The sequence below is a fragment of the Tachysurus vachellii genome, chromosome 11 (genome assembly GCF_030014155.1).
Source record: "Tachysurus vachellii isolate PV-2020 chromosome 11, HZAU_Pvac_v1, whole genome shotgun sequence".
In the NCBI taxonomy this organism is placed as follows: domain Eukaryota; kingdom Metazoa; phylum Chordata; class Actinopteri; order Siluriformes; family Bagridae; genus Tachysurus; species Tachysurus vachellii.
In genome coordinates this window covers 26,334,076-26,358,962 of record NC_083470.1, presented here as the reverse complement: position 1 = coordinate 26,358,962, position 24,887 = coordinate 26,334,076, and the positions used below count along the sequence as shown (strand labels likewise).

General features: G+C 36.5%; 1 protein-coding gene across 1 annotated transcript; it reads left to right on the top strand.

Moving 5' to 3' along the window:
- The first annotated feature begins 2,581 nt into the window (after positions 1-2,581).
- On the top strand, positions 2,582-21,556 carry LOC132853165 (alpha-2-macroglobulin-like protein 1). Its single transcript, XM_060880656.1, has 35 exons — positions 2,582-2,740; positions 3,090-3,270; positions 3,489-3,645; positions 4,023-4,075; positions 4,341-4,361; positions 4,529-4,697; positions 5,187-5,271; positions 5,434-5,560; positions 6,307-6,421; positions 6,929-7,041; positions 7,804-7,971; positions 8,153-8,389; positions 8,608-8,671; positions 8,806-8,951; positions 9,569-9,718; positions 11,015-11,188; positions 12,269-12,347; positions 12,894-13,047; positions 13,120-13,345; positions 13,641-13,767; positions 14,195-14,316; positions 14,664-14,715; positions 15,021-15,104; positions 15,288-15,464; positions 15,586-15,667; positions 16,532-16,688; positions 16,875-16,949; positions 17,180-17,342; positions 17,618-17,811; positions 19,508-19,723; positions 19,834-19,952; positions 20,339-20,447; positions 20,636-20,701; positions 20,795-20,900; positions 21,004-21,556. The coding sequence occupies exons 1-35, from the start codon at positions 2,664-2,666 to the stop codon at positions 21,048-21,050; spliced, it is 4,392 nt and encodes a 1,463-aa protein (XP_060736639.1). The 5' UTR covers positions 2,582-2,663; the 3' UTR covers positions 21,051-21,556.
- The last annotated feature ends 3,331 nt before the right edge of the window (positions 21,557-24,887 follow it).

The window sequence follows — 24,887 nt, the reverse complement described above, 5'->3', positions numbered from 1 at the left end:
TTAAATCCATTTCTGGTTATTTTAAATGAAGTCGGAAGAAATCGTGATCTCTCAATCGGTTCAGCTTCTATTCAAGGATTGTTGATCTATTGTTAAGTCAAAACAGCGACGGCAGAGGAAAAGGAACACAATGAACTTTAAGAGCACATCATATCTTCATGTCTGTAAAGTTTTAAATGAAAGGTCAGTGATTAAATGTAAACTAAATGCTAACACTGCTCCATCAGAGCCTCAGAAAATGTGTGTGTGTGTGTGTGTGTGTATATATATATATATATCTGTAAATACACTCACTGAAATAACTGTGTTTTTAATGTATTGTTTATAATTAAACATTCATTCATTCATTCATTCATTTTCTACCGCTTATCTGAACTACCTCGGGTCACAGGGGAGCCTGTGCCTATCTCAGGCTTCATTGGGCATCAAGGCAGGATACACCCTGGACGGAGTGCCAACCCATCGCAGGGCACACACTCACACACACTCGTTCACTCACGCAATCACACACTACGGACAATTTTCCAGAGATGCCAATCAACCTACCATGCATGTCTTTGGACCGGGGGAGGAAACCGGAGTACCCGGAGGAAACCCCCGAGGCACCGGGAGAACATGCAAACTCCACACACACAAGGCGGAGGCGGGAATCGAACCCCCAACCCTGGAGGTGTGAGGCGAACGTTTCTAACCACTAAGCCACCGTGACCCCTATAATTAAACATATGCAAATAAATTAATCTGTTATCTAATTCATGTCAAACATGTACACACGTGGACAAAATTGTTGGTACCCTTCGGTCAATGAAAGAAAAACTCACAATGGTCACAGAAAAAACTTTAATCTGACAAAAGTAATAATAAATAAAAATTCTATGAATGTTAATCAGTGAACGTCAGACATTGCTTTTCAACCATGCTTCAACGGAATTATTTTAAAAAAATAAATAAACCCATGGAACAGGCCTAGACAAAAATGATGGTACCCCTAACTTAATATTTTGGTTCACAACCTTTTGAGGCAATCAATGCAATCAGACGATTCCTGTAACTCTCAATGAGACTTCTGCACCTCTCAGCAGGTATTGAAAATATGCACATTATTTATAATGCCTAAAAGTCTACAATGGAACTGGAGTGGAAATCGTTCAAGCGTACAAAAAATAAAGAACAACAACACAAGATTTTACATTTAAATTGGACAAAGGTTTAAATAATTGAGAGAAATATTTATATATTATATTTATTTCATTAGTAATAACCCCAATCATTAATGTACAGAATTAAATATAGTGTACACTGCAAAAACAAATATCGTCACATTTAAAAGATTGTGACAGTAAAACAAAATGCTAAGCTTGATTTGATCAGTTTAATAACACTAGAATACTAGAAACTAAAATTATAAATTGTTATAAAAGAAATTGACTAAACTTTTCTGTCTTATTCTCTCACTCATTTTCTCTCTTTATTCAGCTTGTTCAAGGACTGTTTGTTCTAACGGTAGTGAAGAGAAACATGATGACCGTCAAACCGATAAGAACTTTTTCAATGTTGAAGTGTATCTGTGATCTCTGTACTGACCCTCAGCAGTTATCCTTAAATTTAACCTTGACCTTGAGACTCTAATGAAGGAAAACCATCCCAGGAATTAGCTCATGGAAACACTACCATATATTCAAACCGTTGCCATTTTATAAGTCATCGTATCAGTTATCCGTAAATGATACGACTACATCAGCACAGCTTAATCAGATCTGAAGATATGTTCCATTTGCTCCAGTCACTCGGCTCCGGCTCAAAACCCCAATATTAAGCTCTTCTTTTAGCTGGAAAAGGTTTACCGGATGGCTCAGGCAGTAGAGCATCATCTGGAGGGGCAGTGGTGGCTCAACTCGTTAAGGCTCTGGGTTGTTGATCGGCGGATTGGGGTTCAAGGCCCAGCACAGCCAAGCTGCCACTGCTGGGCCCTTGAGCAAGGCCCTCAACCCTTCCTGCTCCAGGGGCACTGTATCATAGCTGTCCCTGGACTCTGACCCCAACCTCCTCAGTTGGGGTATTTTTAGAAAAGAATTCCACTGTTCTGTAATGTATATGTGGTGATAATAAAGGCTTCTATGCCCCGTTCCGTTTTAAAGCAAAAAACTGATGAACCTGCTTAGGATAATACAGCGATGAACAAATTGTAGACAATCAAGTATAAATTATTATTGTTATATCGATAAAAAAAGATCTAAATGAATATGTAGAAATTTAAATGTCAGCACCACAGTCTGAATATCGCCTTAATAATTTCAGTAACAAGTGTAATACAGATGTAGATCTTGTGGTTAATGTGCATAAAGTGTTTGTGCCATAAATAAACCTACTCTGTGATATATGATGTATGGAATTAAAATGTTTTTATCCGTGTTTTACATTCCTCTGTGAAGCTGTTTGTTCGTTTCCTCAAATGTTTTATTTCACAGAATAAACACTAATGATAAGTAAAATTAGACAGATAAGCCGAGGCATGTGATGTGAACATACAGTCCAAGGGCAGAAGAAGCGATACAAGAAGGTGGTGCTCACAAAACACACCGCTAAGGAAAGAAGGTTAATAACTACCCCGAGCGCTCGGAGATCATCTTACCTGGTGTGATCGTGCTCGATTCTGCTCCAGGATGCGACTTTATGGAATAATTTGTTCACTTTTACTGGTTTTTGGAAGCATCCTAGCACAGGTGACCCCCAAAAGCACGTAAGAATGAATGTTTTTCAGATTTTCTATTTTTATTATGAAGAAATTTATAGTGCAACTGACATTTTGTTATAAATGTATGAATGGGATTTCTTTTTTTTTTGGAATGATAAAGAGAATAAAAAAACTCTCAAAAATAATGAAACAAAATAAAACAAATAATCATTTATAGAGCTCATTACACAAATAAATCAATTGTGGTTCGTTGAAGAGAATTGGTAGGAGAGAGAGAGGGAGAGAGAGAGAGAGAGTGAGAGAGAGAGAGAGAGAGAGAGAGAGAGAGAGAGTGAGAGTGAGTGTATGTATAAGGGCACAGAAAAATTTATTTTCAATCTTTTTGTCTCTTCAGTTTTTACCTGCTTGCTGTGACATCCCAGACTGTAGGGGGAACAACTGAGACACTATGTGTTACAGTCAAGCCCTTTGGACCTGTTTCAATGGAGGTGACCCTGGAGTATAACCAAAAGAGTGTCCCAATTCTAAAGGAAACCTTCATAAGAAAAGAATACCATCGATGTGCCCGATTCCAGGTCAGAATTGTGTAATCGTGTAAAATTACTACTACTACTACTACTACTACTACTACTACTACTACTACTACTACTAATAATAATAATAATAATAATAATAATCATCATCATCATCATCATCGTAATCGTTGTCATCATAAATGATCTATTTTGAATTATTCATTATTTAATTACATATATGATATAAATGTATGTATTTATTTATTTATTTATTAAAGGTTCCTGTCGTACACACACAATCCATAGCATCTATCAGTATTCAGATTAAAGGGATCAAAACCCTCCTGAACGAGGCAAAAACGATCCTCATCACACCTCCAACACAACTGACCCTCATTCAGACGGACAAACCCATCTATAAACCAGGACAAACAGGTAATGTTCTCTAAGCCAGGAGTCTTCCATCTCATCCTCATAGGACTGGTGTAGAAGTCACATTGATTGGTTCCAATGAAAGCCATTATTATTATTATTATTATTATTATTATTATTATTATTATTATTATTATTATTATTATTATTACTGCAAATGAGCTATTACTATAGAAACCATGGCATATTAGAACACATGAATATAAACCTGCACCTGATCCTCAGGTCTCAGTTCCTTTACTTTCCCACTTTAGTGTGTCTGTGTTTTCACCTGATTTTTAATGCATACATCAGCCTTTAGCTGTAAATGATGTAATAAAACAGATAAATAAATCAGATCTGAAATTCAACAGCATTAATATATATTTTTTCCCACACAGTGAAGTTCCGCATCGTCTCCCTGGACACCAATTTCCTCACCTACAATCAGAGGGTTTGAAAACTTTTATCAGTTTCTCACCTAGAAAATACAGAAACATTTTAATATCATTAACAAATATACATTTATACGTAAATAATAAAAATATATTTATTTTTAATGCATAAATGTGGTAGAACTATTTTGATATATAATATTTGTCTTAAAAAAAGGATCTTTTAAAACATTTATGGAGTCAAACAAACAAACAAACAAACAAATGTTCATTAATTATATGTTTAATGTTATTATAAGAACTCTTCTCTTCTTTTTGTTTCAGTTTCCGACAATAGAAGTGCAGGTACGGTGCCATGTGAAAGGTTCAACACTCACAAACTGGGAACTTTATAATGTTGTGCTTTTAAAATAATATGTATTAGGGAACAATAATATACACATTGAAGCATGTTATTGGCGTCATATCATCATATTTTAGTAATTCATTTTTTTTACTTACTTTTATTAAAGGATCCGAACTCAAACCGTATCGGTCAGTGGCTGGATGTCGCCACCTCCAGCGGTCTGGTGGATTTGTCGTATCCCTTAAACTCTGAGGCCACTAAAGGAGTTTATGTCATCACCGTCTGGGACGAGAAGAACATAGCCGTCACTCAATCCTTTGAAGTCAAAGACTACGGTCAGGACCTGTTTATATTTAATCATGTCTTTATTAGACCAAATATATCTATTTTTATTTTAGTGATGATAATAATATTCTGACTACTGATAAACAAAAAAAAAATTATTTAGCCAAATTATTTTTTTCATATCTGTCTGAATTTAATCTTTTACTGTTAAAATGTACAACATAAACCAACGATTTTCAATAATTTGATCTTATTTTATTTGAATTTGATTTTAAGTAGAAAATGTAAAATTATTACTATTAGTGCAGAGAATTATTTTTAAATGATAGTTATTTTTTATTGTTTTGTTTTTTTATCCGGTTCTTGGTCATTAGTATATTTAGGGTTTTAAGCACTTATTCTGACCTCAACTAAAATTTTTCCTCACAGAACATTACACACACACTAGAGGACAAACAAGTTGAAAATATTTAGCATAAGAACACAGTTCAAATTAGCAGTTATTGTATGTTAAAGCTGTGTTACATTCTCCATTACAGTTTTGCCTACATTTGAGGTAACGGTCCAGCTTCCTTCAGTCATTAGCATCTTGGACACGTACGCCGTACTGAAAGTTTGTGCAAAGTGAGAGTTTACTACATAATAACGTTCTGTTTCATCACTTCAGACTGTCATTTTTAAAAACAACAAAAATTTTAACATCATTAAAAAGCCAAAATACTCTAAATTCTGTGTGTGTTGATGATTTGGTCTGTAATCCATATTCCATATTTTTCCATTCTGCAGATACACATATGGGAAGCCGGTGAGTGGGACGGTGAAGGCCACCGTCTGCCATAACAGTTACAAATACTGGTGGCTCCCGTATGGTATCCCAGTAGTACCCGACATCTGTAAGACATATAAACTGAAGGTACGAGATAAAATAATCTGCTTAATAAGGTCAGGCCATCCTTAAAAATATTCTTGTTTGGCGTAACCCGACCGACCCCGTCAATTTAGGACCGACTCAATTTATTTTTATTTATTTATTTATTTTTGCTTTTGCTTTAAGTCCGGGGGGACATGGTGGCTTAGTGGTTAGCACATTCGCCTCACATCTCCAGGGTTGGGGGTTCGATTCCCGCCTCCGCCTTGTGTGGTGGAGTTTGCATGTTCTCCCCGTGCCTCGGGGGTTTCCTCCGGGTACTCCGGTTTCCTCCCCCGGTCCAAAGACATGAAGTTCTGGAAAAACTGTCCAGCATCAAAATAAGGTTTGCAACGATGCGCCCGAAGGCACGGGTTGAAGACCCAGTCAGTGACGTCACGATATGCTAATCACCAAAATTGTACTTTTTTTTTTTTGACATTGAAACTTGAAAAAAAAATAGACCTACTTACCGACCCTTTTTTTTTTTTTTTTTTACTGTTACTGCAAACCAAAATATTTTTAAGGAAGGCCTGATGTTAAAGTTTTTTTTTTCTGAAAGATCAGAGATTAAACAAATACATGTAGAGTAAATGAGAATAGCATCAAAAGACTGTGTAAGGAATGATTCAGATTCTTAGGTTTTATTTCAGTATTTTAAAATTGTGGGATGATGTCATGCCTTTCTTTTGAATTTTATTCTTTTTTATAAAAATCTTTTTGCATTTTTATGAAATAACTTTTTTCTGTAGACTGACAAGATGGGCTGTGGAACACGCGTCTTAAACCTGAAAGAATTCGCATTGAACGATTCACGCTATGAAGGTTTAATGACTGCTCAGTGTGAAGTGGAAGAACAAGGAACTGGTTAGAGATACTATTCGTGTATTATTCATAACAGCATTATTACATAAATACATGTTTATATTTATATAATTTCATTCAAGTTATTAACAGTTTTGTATTATGTATTGTTTTGGTTATTTGGTAAATTGCCATAAAAACTGTTTATTGTCAAGAAAATAGAAAATACTGACTTTTCATTCTAGACCCAAATTTCAACCTTAACATTTCTAATGTTGATTCTTGATTCAGAAAAAAACTGTTTGTCGACAGAATAAAATTTAAATCTTCTGAAAATAATAGTAGAATTAATAATCTAGGATTTTATTCATCTCTATATTCAAAGCATTTTCAGGTGTTCAGAGATATTTCTGTAATTGCTGAAGCTACAGTACAAGGCTCGTGTATAATAACAAATAGTGAAACTTTAGAGCTACCATATAGTATTAAAATCACAATACGGTCCATTTCAATGAGAATTCAGTTTCTTCCTCTGCCAAAAGTCTAAACGTTGCCATGTTTATCCTGTAGGTGTGATAATGACAGCAGAATTGAGCAGCTCTCCTATCACGACTCATATGGTCACGCTTTCATTTGAGGATACGCCAACGATCTTTAAGCTTGGAATGGCATTTGAGGGAAAGGTACTTATGTTCTACAAGCATTTTATATAGGCTTTGCTAGAGACATGCAAACACACTCAGCTATGAAGATTTTATAGCACATGTATATTCATCTGTACAGTGCATTATATTCATAGAAAATATATATCTGTAAATTACTGTTTATAGTAATAGCCATATATTTTATTAAAGCACATATCCTTCTGTAAATCTGTATATTATGTTCATAGTACACACACATCTGTAAATTACTTCCATATTACCATTTTATTTAACTTATTTAACTCATATAAACACTGTATATCCTGAACTTACTGCTATTGCACTCTGGTTAGACCTAAACTGCATTTCGTTGCCTTGTACTTGTACATGTGTAATGACAATAAAGTTGAATCTAATCTAATCTAATCTAATCTAATCTAATCTAATCTAATCTAATCTAATCTTTTAGTTATGTAGCAGGCCGAGAAAGTTTGCCAGTCTTAATCTAAATACTATATTGTGCCTTTAAAACTAGACAGCTTTGATTCATTCGATTGAATTAATTGAATTTTTTAACTGTATTTAAATAATACACAGTGTCACTACCTGAGATAATGAATGTTTAATTATTTTGCAGTGTATTTATAAACTAGTAGATGATCATGCTAACTTGCTAGCTAACATTAGTTTGGTATTTATTGTGTAAACTACTTTGTAATTTAGTATGTTGTGATAAGTTGAGGCTATTTATTTCTCCCTATGCCTAATTACTTATTTGATCTTCCTGTCCTTCTTCACTAGGTAAAAGTGACCGGCCCAAAGTCCAGTCCTTTAAGAAGGAAAGTAGTGTATTTGACAATAAGGTATGCTAATAAAAATTCAATCAAGAAGCTGGTTACCAATAATGAAGGGATCGCTCATTTTTCCCTGGACACTGAACAGTGGGGTCCAGATCCAGTCACTGTAGAGGTTGGTGGAGTCTGATTATTTTTAATAAAGGAACCCTTATTTTCTTTTATGTATAATAACACGACCATCTCCATCCGTCACTGCCTTCTGTTAAGCTAATATGAAAAGAAATCATCTTGTTATAAAACAGATGTGGTGTAAGTATATATCATGTTCGAGTGTTTTTTCTTCTTCTTCTCAGGCCCAGTATGAAATGACTAAAAGACCAGTTGTGTATATTGAAAATCAGCTCACACCGTACTACCCCACAGCCTACCTCTGGCTTCAGCCTTTCTACTCCAAAAGTCAGAGTTATATTAAATTGAAGAGCAGCTCGGTGCCTTTCAGCTGCAACAAAAACGGCATCATCAGGGCTCATTACCTGATACACCAAAACATTCTCCCATTGCAGAAGCAATCCTTAACCTTCTTCTACATGGTATGTTTAGCTTCCACTAGAACATTATAAAATTAGATCATAAGCAAGAAAACTAGCAAAAAAAATACCTTAACTGGATTCATTTCATTCATCCAAGTGATGTTTGCATAAATATAACTCTTATATTAAATATTAAAGTGTATGTATGTAACCCTGGAAATTTAATTTAATGTATTGCAATTTATTTACAAACAATATTTATATTTTATTGTGTCTAGGTGATGAATAAAGGACAATTGGTTCAACAAGGAAGTTTTCAACACCGCATGTACCATGGAGAAGGTTTATTAAACTTTATATCTCTTAAGTAGCTGACATTCTAATTAGAATCTATTTTGAATCGAATCTATCTTGATTGCTTAAATGAAGCAATAATAATGGAGTTTATGACCAAATGCAAGTGAACTTTTTTGCAGTGCACAAAGGCGAGCTGGTGGTGACGCTGCAGAAGATGCTAAAGGTGTCTCCGGTTGCTCAGGTCGTTCTGTACACCATCCTTTCCAGTGGTGAGGCTGTAGCAGACAGCATGAACTACCCCATTCAGCTGTGTTTGGCAAACAAGGTCAGAAATGAACCTTTTGATACCTAGAATGAATGGTAAATAAATAGATATACGTCCAAAGATATAAAATTCACTTTTTAAATATATATGTAAAAAATACTCTATATGTATTAAAACAAAATCCCAAAATGATATTATATTATAATGTGAGTCAGAAGATCCTCCTTTGCGCATTAATCAGAAGACATTCAACTACTGATGGCGAAAACATGGTCCATTCAGACTATACCTTCCTTTTTCACTGGTTTCTTAAAGAGTGTTTCTATTACAGGAGTTTAGTTAGTCTACAGACTGTCCATCATTAATGCCACCCAACTACCACTGTACCTGTCACCATAATGGCTCTACATAAGCATTTTGTCCTGTACTGGTCTCCATTCATCCATCTTGCCCCTAACCGGGGCTACTTTCCCAGTCCCTTATGATCAAATGGGTTTCCACAAAATGAATAAATGTTGAGTTACTGAGACATACAGTAATAGCCACTGTTTTAAACATGCTACCACACCCTGTTCTGAATGCTAAGTAAAAACACTTGTTGATGATGAATGAATATTATTTGGATCTGGAAATTTTTATTTCAATATTTATTAATAATTTTTGTTTTCATCTTTCAGGTGTCTCTCAACTTTTCACCTTCTACGGAGCTTCCTGGTGACCAGGCATCACTGATGCTGAAAGCTGCTCCAGGGTCCCTGTGTTCAGTAAAGGCGATAGATCAGAGTCTTCTGCTGCTGCAACCAGAGAAGGAGCTCAGCATCCAATCTGTACGTTCAAAATAACTTCAGTCATCAGTTTTAAATGTGGAACAATTACAGTCCACTTGATTTTGTCTTTGTTTTGGGCAACAAAATACGTTTTCTGTACTGGGATGGTCAACTGCTGACCCAACCACAAAGCAAAAACTATAGCTTGCCAATTAGTGAAAAAGCAAACAGGGTTTATAGAAATAAATAAACCAGGATATGAACGTGCACTTACTTTAGGCCAAATCAAGCAGGGCTCAAGGCAAAAGATCTCTGTGCTTTGGGGCTTGGACTCGACCACCACATTATAGCAGGTGGAGCAAATTGAGTTTGTGCAGGAACACCTACAAAACAGTGTCAAGTAAATGTGGAAATAAACAAACAGACACACCACAAATGGTGTAAACAAAGAACTGTTCATTATTAAACGGAGTTCTTCTGGGACTGTGCACCGCTGCTGCCTTCTGCTGGTGGTCGGCTGCTTACAACGTCGATTATTTTCCACATAAATTCCATCAAAAAGAGGCCAAAAATGTTATTACATATTATATAAAATACATTTATGTTCAAATCAGGTACTACTGTTACATCTAGTCTATTGTCACAATCAGGGAAGGAAGGAGACGGACCTGTACACAGGATAGCTTCAAATGAATGGGGTTTAATAAATGATAAAGACAAAGACAGTAAATGACGAGGACTAAGATAATACAAATGACGAGACCTAACCTTGACTAGACGTAACCAATGATCCCGCGCTGCCATCGGCAACGCGGCTCACATTTATACAAAAGACAATGAGACAATTAGGATCAGGTGTGGAGACAGGGAGGAGCAGACGAAGGCGGGGCAGACACGTGACAACAACAATAACAATAACACATGGCCAGACGTCCGGGCTGATCCCTGACATCTATTATTACCAGATGAAATACTCAGATATGAAATATTAATACCTTAAATGTGAGCACCCTCAACAACAGTGTTTCAGTCCACAGACTTTCCTCTCACAGGTTGTTTGATTTTTGCAACATCCTTGTGATTGACGTGTGTGAAAATCCCAGAAAAGACCATTCCATCTGGTCCTAACAGACATGCCACAACCAGAGCAATAGAGATAATTCAACAGAGATGACACTTTGCAGCCATTCTGGTGTTTGATTTAAACATAAACTGAAGATCTTGATCAGCATCTCTATGATATATTTTGGATTTTGCTCCCTCTTGGTATTATAAGAGGTATCGGTAACGGACACCTGATTCCTCCTGTATCATTTTATTACTTATCATGATGAACATTCTCACACATTATTCCAGGTGTTCAACATGCTGCCTGTACAAACATTATCAGGATATCAGTACATGGTCAATGAAGATGATTGGAAGCCATGCTGGAGAAAACCAATCTGGGACATCATAGTTCCACGAATACCAAGACCGATTGCTTATTTTCCAAACTTTGGAAAGGTGGATGTCTATAACACCTTCAAAGTAAGACATCATTCTATTATTGTAGTACAATTTATTGTAGAATTACAATCCTACATGTAACCATAATCAGGTATATAATACATCAAGTTCTAAATTCCGTTCTCTGATTGGTCGAAAGGTGCTGATTAATCTTTAATAACATAACATAACATGCTAATCTGATGTTTTTATCACAGCACTTCTTCTAATACATTGTCTTTTCTATAGTAACAGCTCAGTAATAATCGATGATGTGGTGATTTCCTTTAAATGGATATTTAAAAATTTACAATTTAGATTCTTCAGAATAGAGAAGTCTGATGTATCAGCAACATGAAACGTTCTTGTCTCATTGGAACGACGGGTTATAACTTGTGTAATGAAAGTGAAAATAGGAACTAAGCTGTTTCACAGACATTAAAGGTGGGGTCTCTGTTGTTTGAAAGCCAATGTTGACATTTGAAATCACCAAAACAAACAAGCCCCTAACCCAAACGGGTCCCACCCCTGTATTGATAGCTCCGCCCACACATACATACGTAACCCAGGCAACTAATGGAAAGAAACGTGTCTTTATCATAGCTGAAGGGAAGAACAATACGATTGCAGATAAACAAACAAGCAAAAATGACACACAAGCATAATCATGTAAAGGACAAAGGCATATATTAGTTCTGTGTAACAAAGCAAAACAGCGTTTAGCTCAGGAGTTATTGACTCAGGAAACTCCAATCTGTGAATATGTGACCAACTTCCTGCTCCTTCAGTTCTCTCCAGAAAGCTGGAAAGCTGATCCTATATTAACACGTCCTACTTCTTACCTTATCGTAAGTCTTTCTTCTCTTTCTTTCTTTGTTTTTATCCTCCATGTCAATGTTAAAACCGCTTTCTGCTAATGTCACACATGCGCACTGAACACTCTCTCTGCCCATATTGACAAGACCCGCCCCTTTCTGCTCATTGGCTACACGTTTGTTTTATTTTTGTTTAGCTTGTCGTCCCGACTCGGTTTTCTGAAGCATTTCTCAAACAACGGAGACCCCACCTAAAAATAATAAAATGGGAAAATATGAAAAGTAATTGTTCCATTTTCTTCCTCAGGATATTGGACTCAAGATCCTGACTAATACAAAAATAAAGAAACCTTCAGAATGTTTTAATGAAATGACTTTTACGTCTGGTGAGTGCTTTTCTCCAGACACGTAATAAATATTTAGACATTTCCAAAGTCAAATCAAAACTATGTGGATTTGTGTATTAGATGATCTGTTCTGGCAACCCAAACAGGGAAGAGCTAAAGAACAAGAAGATGAACTTTCAGTTCAGCTTTTCATCTTTGATCGAAAGCTTTGCAGGCCTTTTCTATAGCTGTCTTCACTTAGGTCTTATTGCTGTTGAGGTGTTTTCTCTTTGTTTTACTTCAGCCAGTAAAATGCAGGTCAACTGAATTCAGGTCATGTGATTGACTTGGCCATTAAAGTCTTGGTCTGCATTTTTTGAAAGGTTTTTCTTCACCTGGGAAAGAATTCTTCTCTCGTCCAATACAGTTGTTTTCCAAGAGCTTTTGTAAAAATGTGACAAATTCAGTTGATTTGTTGCTGTTTCTATAATTATTCTAATCATTGTATAATTTCAATTACATACAGTATACTGTGCTGTACAGCTATAAACAGCAAATTTGTCAATATCCATATATTTATTCACCTGATTGTGTATCCAAATTTAGCCCCATTCACAGTACCTGCAAGCATGGAAGCACTCATTCCAGCCGCAGAACCCATTGCAGGTGTTGCTCTCAATCAAGGCTCAAGCAACCAACCGGTCGTTACGATCCGCAAATATTTCCCAGAGACGTGGATTTGGGATCTCGTTCCAGTCAGGTGTGCATGTGGTTTCATTCTTTTCAGCTTTTATAACTCTTTGTTACTGAGTCAATGTTATTTCCTCTGCAGTCAGTCTGGAGTGACAGCCATTAATAAAACGGTCCCAGACTCCATCACTACATGGCAGGCTGATGCATTTTGTACATCACCTGTGGGGTTTGGAGTCGCCCCGAAAACTGAGCTTATTGCCTTCCAGCCTTTCTTTGTGAGCCTCACCATGCCCAGCTCTGTCATCCGAGGAGAAGTGTTCACACTCAAAGCCACCGTCTTCAACTACCTCCAAAGCTGTATGGTGGTGAGCTGAAATGTTTGGTCTTATTACATTCTCTCATGACATTCAGTTGGGTTTAAATTTGTTTATAAAAAGGTTTCTGCAAACACAAGTGAACAACCAGCTTACTAACTTACCTGTAATATTATCTTAAACCCTTTTAGTGACCTTATTTTTAAACATTGTTTAGCAACAGATTGGACATTTTTAACCCCAGCTGTCCTGCATACTCTATTGTTCCTGAAGACCAGAAGTTACACCATCACCGTTTGGTTTAACATTCATAAAGCTGATGGAATGAGATCTCTGTGTTTTAAAGGTGAAGGTGACTTTAGCCAGGTCGAAGCAGTTTAAAGCACAACAGTGCATCGACTGCAGTTATACAAAATGTCTGTGTGCTGATGAGAGCTGGACCTTCTCCTGGACCATCACACCACATGTTCTGGGTATGACAAACTCTTTAACACTTAAAGCTCACTGAAAATGCTAGAACAGGAACTTGATCTTTCTCACATTACTAAAGTTTAAATAACTTTTTTACTGTGTAAAAAAGTCAGAGTGAAGTAATAGGCTTTAACACTGTCCCTGGTGTGTGTGTGTGTATATACGTGTGTGTGTATACGTGTGTGTGTGTGTGTACATGTGTGTGTGTGTTTGTGTGTATGTACATGTGTGTGTGTGTATGTGTGTGTGTGTACATGTGTGTGTGTGTGTTTGTGTGTGTACGTGTGTGTGTACATGTGTGTGTGTGCGTGTGTGTGTGTTTGTGTGTGTGTGTGTGTGTGTGTGTGTTTGTGTGTACATGTGTGTGTGTTTGTGTGTGTGTACATGTGTGTGCGTGTGTGTGTGCATGCGTGTGTGTGTGTGTTACAGGTGAGATAAGATTCAATGTGACAGCGGAGGCCGAGCAGTCGATGAAACTGTGTGGGAACAAAGCAGTTATTGTCCCAGAGAAAGGACGCATCGATACTGTCATTAAAACACTGCTAGTGCTGGTGACTGCATTATTACTTATAATAATAATAATAATAATAATAATAATAATAATAATAATAATTTGGATTAATTGGTAATTATTTGGTATCATTAAGGTAACAAACAGACTAAAAACAATGAATTCAGTAAATAATAATAACCTTTGGTAAGTTTTAAAAGAGGTGGTTTAGATGTTATTAAAACCTCCATTTCACACTTTTATTTTTTTGCACACTTTTACTCATCTGGCACCTCAGAGGTGTGAAAGATTTTAATAATTGGCATTAATCATGCAGCTGTAAAACCCAGCTCTGTACCTGAGGAACATTTCCAGTATAAACATTAACAACCGTTCACTGATTTTCAGGCTGAAGGAACCATACAGTATAAAAGCTTCAATGAACTTCTCTGTCCATCAGGTCAGACACACACCTTATTCTTTCCCCTTACTTTCACCACAGACCTTATTCATTACGGTGAAGAATGTAATTTGTAAAAAAAAATTCATTTAAATCTTGACTGTTGATTACTAATCAGTTCTGTTGGGTTTGGGCTGGATCTGAACTTCAGAGAAAGCTCCTGGACCAAGTTTCATAGCCTTCACCAGAGCTAATTTGTGTTAGTCCAAGTTATTTCACTGCTCAAAAACTGAATCATGTAGAATTATGGGACCCAGCAGTACAGTTTATACCAAGCTTTTTCCTTGTTTCTCTGCCTCTATTAGACAATGTTATAGAGAAGACAGTCTCAGTAACCCTGCCTGAGGTATTCGTGGAAGGTTCGGAGATAGCCTCAGTTTCTGTGATCGGTGAGTTAAAGAACTGAAAGATATTGTGATACCATTTTGTCTGTTTCATTGCTTGTGCATAATGTATCAACATTTGCATTTTTACTTTCAAGCAAATTGACAGCTTTTGTAAGACCCTCTTATCATAATCCAATCGAAACAAATGGAAAACGATATCACTTTGTTACCGTTGTGTCTGTACAGGAGATCTGATGGGCCGAGCTCTACAGAACCTGGCGAGTCTCCTGAGGATGCCGTACGGCTGCGGAGAGCAGAACATGCTGCTCTTCGCTCCCAACATCTTCATCCTGCAGTACCTGGAGAGCACCAACCAACTCACTCCTGAGATCATGAGCACAGCTCAGACCTACCTCATCGGCGGTAAGGCAATTTATAAATGTACAGCTGAGTGCAAAATCCTCAGCTGTTTAACAGAAATAGTACGACCGCTTGTAGGGTGTTTGGCAAGTGGCCTTCTGACATGTCAATAATGTCAACACAGGATACCAGAGAGAGCTGACCTACAAACACACTGATGGATCTTACAGCGCTTTTGGGATGAGCGACGCATCAGGAAACACATGGTGAGTCTCAAGGAATCAAACAAAATTAAAAACTAAACTAAAAATTTTTTTTTCTCATTTATATGTATTTAAAAATGCTTAAAAAATGCAATAACATATACAGAAAACAAAGTATAACACAAACGATAAGAAGTTTTTAAACCAAATAGAAATAGTTATACAATATTATAAAGATTTTATCTGAGGAAAAAAGCTAAACATGCAGAGTGGAATAAGTAGAACAGCATATAATAATAACATGTTTTATTCCTCTTATACCACAAAAATCTGCCAACAACTAGAGTTTTGTTATTCATTACATAACACATCGTACATTTTAACCAATTAATGTTATATTTTATGTTGTGGAATATCCAAGAAACGTGCCGTTCTGTTTCAGCTACATTATAGGAGCCATAAACAATCGCTGGCGTTTCAAATTTAATAGAGTTAATAGAAAAGACTAAGAATGGAAAGGGCTAAATCCAGAAGGCTGGACCAAGTTGTAAAGTTTAAGAATTGCAAATTGTACAAAACCCAACCATTGGGCAAAAGTGCAAGATGGACCAATACGATCTAATGATAATTAATTAGTGCAATTAAATTCAATCATAATAGTTATTTATTTATTTATATTAATTTTCACCGACTAACCTGATATCAGCTTATTATCACCAATTACTTATGTTTAGTTAATTTTGTGGTCATTTATTTTGGCTTCATTTTAGTCAAATGTAATAAACATAAATTAATTATTAGGAAATGTTCACCGTTCAATACGGACACCAACGAGAACACAAAAACATCCTGCTATGTGTTTTATTGACCTTCCAAACAAAGTCTGTGATTCTGTCTTGACTATAACTGTTGTGTTTGTGTTCTCAGGCTGACGGCGTTCGTGATGAAGTCTTTCGGAAATGCGAAGAGGTACATCTTCATAGATCAGGTGTTTGTGGACCAGGCGAAGTCCTGGCTCGGTCAACAGCAGCAGGCTAACGGATGCTTTGCCTCAGTGGGACAACTCTTCCATCTGGACATGAAGGTCAGGACACCAGACTGAGTCTGATACCATGTTCTGTTAGAGGACAGTAATAACATCTGGTGTGATTAAATTATTGAAGAGTCATTGATACAATATTAAAGTTGATAATTTTTTAAAAATGACATTGGTTTATGTTTTATTTATTATTAAATGTGTATAATTGAATATTTTAATTCTCTCTCTCAGGGAGGAGTGAATGATGACGTGACCCTCTCGGCGTACATCACGGCCGCGATGCTGGAACTCAATTACACAGTAACAGTCAGTAAACTGTCTTTATAATCAATGATACTGAATGTTGGAACATTCTAGACCACTTTTAAAGTGGTGATGTAAAACAACAATGATAGACAGACTTAAAGATTTAAACTTTAAATCAAAGTGAAAATAAGATTCATGTTACCTACAAATTCTGAAAGTTAAAGTCGTTCGGTTGACTCCTAAGTAAGGGTTCAGAATAAACTGTAAACACATTAATCTGTGTATGTCAGGATCCTGTGGTGAATAACGGTCTTACATGCCTGAGGAACGCGTACACTGAGGTGAACTCCACCTACGCCAAGGCTCTCCTCTTCTACACCTTCACCCTGGCTGGAGATCAGGGGATGAGGAACACACTCATCTCAGACCTGGATGCAGAAGCCGTAGTCTCAGGTTTGATGATTCTACATTGATTAAAAAAAGTTCAAAATGAAATTTGACTAAATGTGAGATCCAGTTTAACTTGTTTTACATCTATTAACACAACCTAAACAAAAACTTTGTCTGAGGCTAAGAAGTGAGAGCTAATCTGATTAAAAGCATCTGTTTTAATTTATTTTGTCTTAGAATTTTACTGTTGGGTGTTTGAAATTATTTTACACTGTTTTGGTGAATGTGTAAAATTGATAAAGAGTATTAGTGTATGTGGGGTTTTGGTGCTCCATCAGGTGGTGGACGTCACTGGAGCAGAGTGATTGATGGGTCATTGACGGACTCTTTGGAAGTAGAGATGACCTCGTATGTGCTTCTGGCTCTGATGTGTGGACCTGAGCTGCCCGGGTTTGGTCTGGGTTACAGCATCAGTATCGTCCACTGGCTTTCACAGCAGCAGAACTCCTTCGGAGGCTTCGCATCTACACAGGTACAAATCATCAACACATCACAATCACACTTTTTAAAAAAGACTGCTCAACTTTACTTAGTCATTTTTTTCCATAAACAGTTATCTGTTAAACCCTAGAGGCTACATGCTAAAAGCTCCTGTTTTATAAACAATAATCGAGATGTAACAGTGTAAGAGACACATTTTAATATTGTACTGCACTGAAATGTGAAGTCAAAATTTCTCCTAGTAGCAAAACTATTAGTTAGAGATTCTAAAGGTAGATATTACATTCTGAAGATTACTTTGAATGTCAAACAAATGCAGCCAATGTTTTGATTTAAACACTTTTCACTTTACTTATTTAACATTTTAACTCCAACACTCGCATTTATCAGCGCGCTACAGCTATACAATTATTGTATCACTGTAGTTGTAACTGTATTATGACTGTAGTTATAACTGTATTATGACTGTAGTTGTAACTGTATTATGACTGTAGTTATAACTGTATTATGACTGTAGTTATAACTGTATAGTGACTGTAGTTATAACTGTATTATGACTGTAGTTGTAACTGTATTATGACTGTAGTTATAACTGTATTATGACTGTAGTTATAACTGTATTATGACTGTAGTTGTAACTGTATTATGACTGTAGTTATAACTGTATTATGACTGTAGTTATAACTGTATAGTGACTGTAGTTATAACTGTATTATGACTGTAGTTATAACTGTATAGTGACTGTAGTTATAACTGTATTGTGACTGTAGTTATTAATGTATTATGACTGTGGTTATAACTGTATTATGACTGTAGTTATAACTGTATTATGACTGTGGTTATAACTGTATTATGACTGTAGTTATAACTGTATTATGACTGTAGTTATAACTGTATAGTGACTGTAGTTATAACTGTATTATGACTGTGGTTATAACTGTATAGTGACTGTAGTTATAACTGTATTATGACTGTGGTTATAACTGTATTATGACTGTGGTTATAACTGATTTATGACTGTAGTTATAACTGTATTATGACTGTGGTTATAACTGTATTATGACTGTGGTTATAACTGTATTATGACTGTGGTTATAACTGTATAGTGACTGTAGTTATAACTGTATTATGACTGTGGTTATAACTGTATTATGACTGTGGTTATAACTGATTTATGACTGTAGTTATAACTGTATTATGACTGTGGTTATAACTGTATTATGACTGTGGTTATAACTGTATTATGACTGTAGTTATAACTGTATTATGACTGTGGTTATAACTGTATAGTGACTGTAGTTATAACTGTATTATGACTGTGGTTATAACTGTATTATGACTGTGGTTATAACTGTATTATGACTGTAGTTATAACTGTATTATGACTGTAGTTATAATCATTATCATGTGTTAATTTAAACATGGTAACAGATCATTGTGAGCAGTTCTTTAAAACTGTCATTAGAAATATAACAATATAACATCCTGAAATATAAAAAATAACTTATCTTTATAAGTAATAATAACAACATATCATATAGAATATAATCTAACAGCTCTAAAACATTCTACAAGTTTTTAATAAATGCAGTTTATGTTAAAGTTAAAAGCTAGAGTGAAAATAGGTAGAGATTTTGTTGTGTTTTGTTTGTTTGTCATTGTCAGCCATGTTGGATGGGGAGGATCAACACTTTTACACTTTCACTGTACACTTTCCCATCATCTAGGACACTGTCGTGGCTCTTCAGGCTCTGGCAAAATACAGCTACGTCACCTACAGTCCAGAAGGATCTGTAAATATTACTATAACATCACCATCAGGGCTTATTAACACGTTCACCATCAATCAGAGTAACAGACTGCTGTATCAGGAGAGTGAGCTGCAGGAGGTTCCTGGTGATTATAACGTTAAAGCAGAAGGGAAAGGCTGTGTGTACGTGCAGGTCTGTACATCATCATGTTACTCACTTTATACTCATTTATCCTTTATTTATTCAGCAGGTCAGTTTGGAAGGATGAGTTGTGTAATACTGTGGGGTTTGTTTTCTTTTAGTTTAATTTGCGCTACAACATCCCTCCTCCTCCTGATGACTCGACATTCAGCATCTCGGCTTCAGCGAAAGGAAACTGCAAAGTCCCAACTACATCTCTGAATGTGACTATTAATGTCATGTGAGTTTTACTGCAACTCCAATTTATCAAAATTTTCTCTACTGATATAAAACAAAACATCACATTTTTGGGCAAAACATCTATTAAATATTTTAATTCAAACCCAGAAAAGAATTAAATACAAGAGTTTATATGACATTAGAAGGAAATAAGGAACTTATTTAATTGAAATATCTTTTAATAATCTTATAATGAATCTAGAAAAAAAATGTTATTTGCTGAAATATTGTTAATTCCTTGACAACCTGAAGTATAAAACACAGATTTAGTGAAAATACTGAGATATTATCAGAACAGCAAAATGAGCAACATACTGAACAAAGTATTTATAATAGACATTAATAAAATATAGAGAATGTGAGTGTTTAATGTTCTGTTAATTTCAGGTATAATGGTCAACGTTTGGAGACCAACATGGTGGTCATCAAAGTCAAGCCTCTTTCTGGATTCAGTGCGGACGCGACGTCGGTGCAGCTTGTGAACGGCAATTCAAACGTAACGTAAACTTTTCACAGGAAGCGTAAATCACAACACAGTAAAGTAAAACACCGATAAATATTTATCATCACAATAGTACAATTACTCACAACAGCGTGTATCGGTGATAAGTTGAAACCACGGAGGTTAAAGCTCGTTTCCAAACGTCAGCAGATCGATTTTTACTCTGATTATCTTTATTCCAGTCGACTGGCGGTGCCGTGAAACGTGTGGATCAAACTGAGGGCAACTTAATCATCTACCTGAATGGAGTAAGAACATAACTATTTTCTATGAACACATAACTATTTATGTGTACATGTTAAACAGAGGTATTTTTCCCCAATATTTCTGTCTTGTTTTAGTTGCTATATGGACAGGAGAAGGTCTACACCCTGACGATCGTGCAGGACGTTTCAGTGATGAACCTGAAACCAGCTGTTGTGAACGTTTATGACTATTACGAGACCGGTATGTGATCTATCCTTCTGTATCGACCAGTAGAATCTCTACACTTATCTCTCTATAATAATTACACACAGAGCTCATTTCTGTTTTTTTTTTTCTTCTAAAGGTGAGAGAGCTGCAACTGAGTACACGTCTCCATGTGCAGTTCAGTGAGAGTTTGTTCATGATCTACACAAGATTCCAGCTTGAGCTTCTTCACATTTTAGTTATCATCATATCGAAAACTTTCTGTTTCTCAAAAGCTCAATAACTAATTAATAGTGTGTTGATTTTTTTGTCTCTTCTCATCATTATGCTAAACTTTAATAATCAAGATTTATAGATTTATAAGAGAGAGCGTATGAGTTTATATGAAAAACCTTAATAATCAACATGAGCCAGATCAGTATAATAATAATCACATGGAGTAAATGTGCTAATAAACTCGACTCGATTCATTCGACTTTTCAGATCAAATAGCAATCTGTAATTCTTGTGTATTGTTTGTAAATTCATTTTTAGACGCTGTGTATCTTCTACAGATTATTTTACAACTGAAAACTTTATTCCTCTCATTTTTCTCTGATCTAAATTTGAATTATGCCTTAAATAAAAAAGATCAAAAAAGAAAAATATATTTCTTTAATATATGCCAATAAATTTTTCATCTGCACTTATCATTGGTCTTATGTTTGTCTTGTTTTCTTATCCCAGTTTATTCATATATAATAACGTCTGTATACTTGAGTGGGCAGCAGACGCAACTGAACTCCGTCTAATTTATCAATTAAAGTCTAATTTTAATTGGTTTTCATTTATCTGTGATTTGTTTGTACATGTTTGGGTAAACTAACTGAACAGAATATTCTGCCGGATTATTCACTGAACTCACAGACGATTATTGATGAATGGCATTGACTCAGCACAGCACAGCAGATTTGCATTCAGTAACACATAAAGACTTTATAAAAGCCAATGTACACACAGCTGACCTGATGAGGAAATGGCAGAAATAAAAGAGTAAATTCTACTCAACCTTGATCCTACTGTAACCCTAGCAGCCACTTGATAAGCTCAACTTTCTTCATATGGCACAAAGAAAATATGGTACAAAAAAAATATACTGTATACATACTCCAAGCACTACTATGTTAAGTTCTATTCCACCCTTAACCTCATTCATTTTTCCTCTTATTAATTGACCCCGAGAATGAGAAATCACTGGACGCAGCTCACTTATGGCTTGATCAGAAGCACCAGTTAAAAGTCACCTCCTAGAAACCAATCCTCAAGTGTGCACCATTCATCATAGACAGATTTATCAACGTCCACCATGATATATACATTTACATTTACATTTACAGCATGTGACAGACCCCCTTATCCAGAGCGACGTACATAAGTGCTTAAATCTCTAACACTGAATACATTAATGCTGGCTCACTAAGTTACATACTTAAGATACCATGAGTTCAAAACATTTGTTCAAAGTTACAATGAAAAAAGTGTCAAAGTTTTTTTTTTTTTTTTTTTTTTTTTTTTTTTTATTATATTTTATTATTTAAATGCGAAAGATAATGAAAGAAGTGCTAGTTGAAGTGTTTCCTGAATAAGTAGGTCTTCAACCGCCGCTTGAAAATATCCAGTGACTCAGCTGTCCGGACCTCTAGGGGAAGTTCATTCCACCACCTTGGTGCCAGTACAGAGAAGAGTCTTGTAGTAAACTTGCCTCTTACCCTGAGAGATGGTGGAACCAGTCGAGCAGTGCTGTTAGATCGGAGGGTGCGGGGTGCAGTGTGAGGAGTGATGAGGGACATACACATAAAGCAGAAGCCTTAGGAACTGTTACCTTGCAAACAAGCATCTGCGAGACTCCAACTCCAGGTAATGCAACAGGCTACAGGCATTGTGGGGCAATTACAGTCAGGAAAGACCTCTACTGTTGTCCTCGGTTCTGCATAGACGATTACAAAGCGAATGCCAAACCAAACGGTGATTCAAACCCTCTGCCAAAACTTACAGTTGTCCTGGGATCCCTTTCATGGTCAGCTTTATCTTTCTCAATAGTGGATTCTGGCAAGTGACGATGTAAAGTAAAACTTTCTTCATTACCCTTTCAGGACTGTTTCACTTTAATGTAATGCCCCAGCCACCATTCAGCATCATATATAGGCCATCTAGCAGGTTACGTGGGAAGATCTGCCTTGTGTATATTGACAATATTATCATGTATTTACTGTCATTTACTCAGCACTTTCTCTGTCGCCAAGCTGTTTTCTATAAGTTAGAATTAAAAAAAAATGAAACACAGGAAAAACAACCACAGGAAAAGTAAAATCTGCCTGAAGAAGTGATACTCCTGGGACGTCATCAGTATTAAAAGTATTACAGCTGACCTCATTAAATGGAAAGCCATTCATTCTTTTCATGTGCCAGGAAATCTTTTCCTTGAGCTAGCCAGATGATGTCACCAGTTTGGTCTCAAATTTTATAGGATTTCTGGACTGCTTTAATCCTTAAATAAATTGCAGAGCTTTTCAGTGGGCACTGCAACGCCAACAAGGATTTAAGCAACTGAAAACATCCTTAAAGCCTCCACCCATCCTTGGGTATCCTAATTTAGAGCATTCTTTTGTACATGGATGCCACTGAGGTACAGTATGGAGTTATAGATGTAGCAACACTATGTTGAACACAGAATGTCAACCAGCTATCAACAAACTACCAGCTATCTGGTCTATATACCATGTGGGGCAGTCGTGGCCTAATGGTTAGAGAGTCTGACTCGTAACCCGAAGGTTGTGGGTTCGAGTCTCGGGCCAGCCACAACTGAGGTGCCCTTGAGCAAGGCACCGAACCCCTCCCACCTGCTCCCCGGGCGCCGTAGCATAAATGGCTGCCCACTGCTCCGGGTGTGTGTTCACGATGTCTGTGTGTGTGTGTGTGTTCACTGCTGTGTGTGTGCACTTTGGTGTGTGTACTTAGCTGTATGTCACATCACTTATAAATTAGCTGTATGTCACATCACTATCTTATCTGATCTGATCTTATCTGATAGACCAAACAGTTGCAGAATTTTGATTTCATTGCTGAGTTTTAAAAGGAAAAGTTCATTGCTGCACCTGATGCCCTTTCAAAGATTGCATGATTTGATGTGAGTAGACGATGGAATGATGGTGCAGTGCATGGAGTCACTCTGTCTCTGTCTCTCTCTGTTTACCTTGTTTTCAAGGACTGTTTGCTTTAACAAAAGAGGAGCATGATGACCGTCAATGTGACAAGAACTTTGTTCTGCACTCAAGATAGAGCTACACAAGAAATTAACTTTTATTACTGACTGACGTTCTTATTAAGATAGGTATCTATCTATCTATCTATCTATCTATCTATCTATCTATCTATCTATCTATCTATCTATCTATCTGTCTGTCTATCTATCTATCTATCTATCTATCTATCTATCTATCTATCTATCTATCTATCTATCTATCTGTCAGGGGTTGTGATGTAGGATATATTAGGCAGAGGTGAAGAGGTGAGTGCAGGGGGGTTGGAGTGGGTGGAGAAGAGTGTCAGGAGTGTTGTGTGTGTGACAGAAGAGTGTCAGGAGTGTTATGTGTGTGACAGGAGAGTGTCAGGAGTGTTGTGTGTGTGTGACAGAAGAGTGTCAGGAGTGTTGTGTGTGTGACAGAAGAGTGTCAGGAGTGTTATGTGTGTGACAGGAGAGTGTCAGGAGTGTTGTGTGTGTGTGACAGAAGAGTGTCAGGAGTGTTGTGTGTGTGACAGGAGAGGGTCAGGAGTGTTGTGTGTGTGACAGAAGAGTGTCAGGAGTGTTGTGTGTGTGACAGGAGAGTGTCAGGAGTGTTGTGTGTGTGACAGGAGAGTGTCAGGAGTGTTGTGTGTGTGACAGAAGAGTGTCAGGAGTGTTGTGTGTGTGACAGAAGAGGGTCAGGAGTGTTGTGTGTGTGACAGGAGAGGGTCAGGAGTGTTGTGTGTGTGACAGGAGAGGGT

Coding starts and splice junctions, on each gene's coding strand:
- LOC132853165 (XM_060880656.1), top strand. CDS start 2,664: ATGCGACTTTATGGAATAATTTGTTCACTTTTACTGGTTTTTGGAAGC. Junction 15,668..16,531: donor GACGCATCAGGAAACACATG/GTGAGTCTCAAG, acceptor TTGTGTTCTCAG/GCTGACGGCGTTCGTGATGA. Junction 19,724..19,833: donor AAGGCTGTGTGTACGTGCAG/GTCTGTACATCA, acceptor GTTTTCTTTTAG/TTTAATTTGCGCTACAACAT.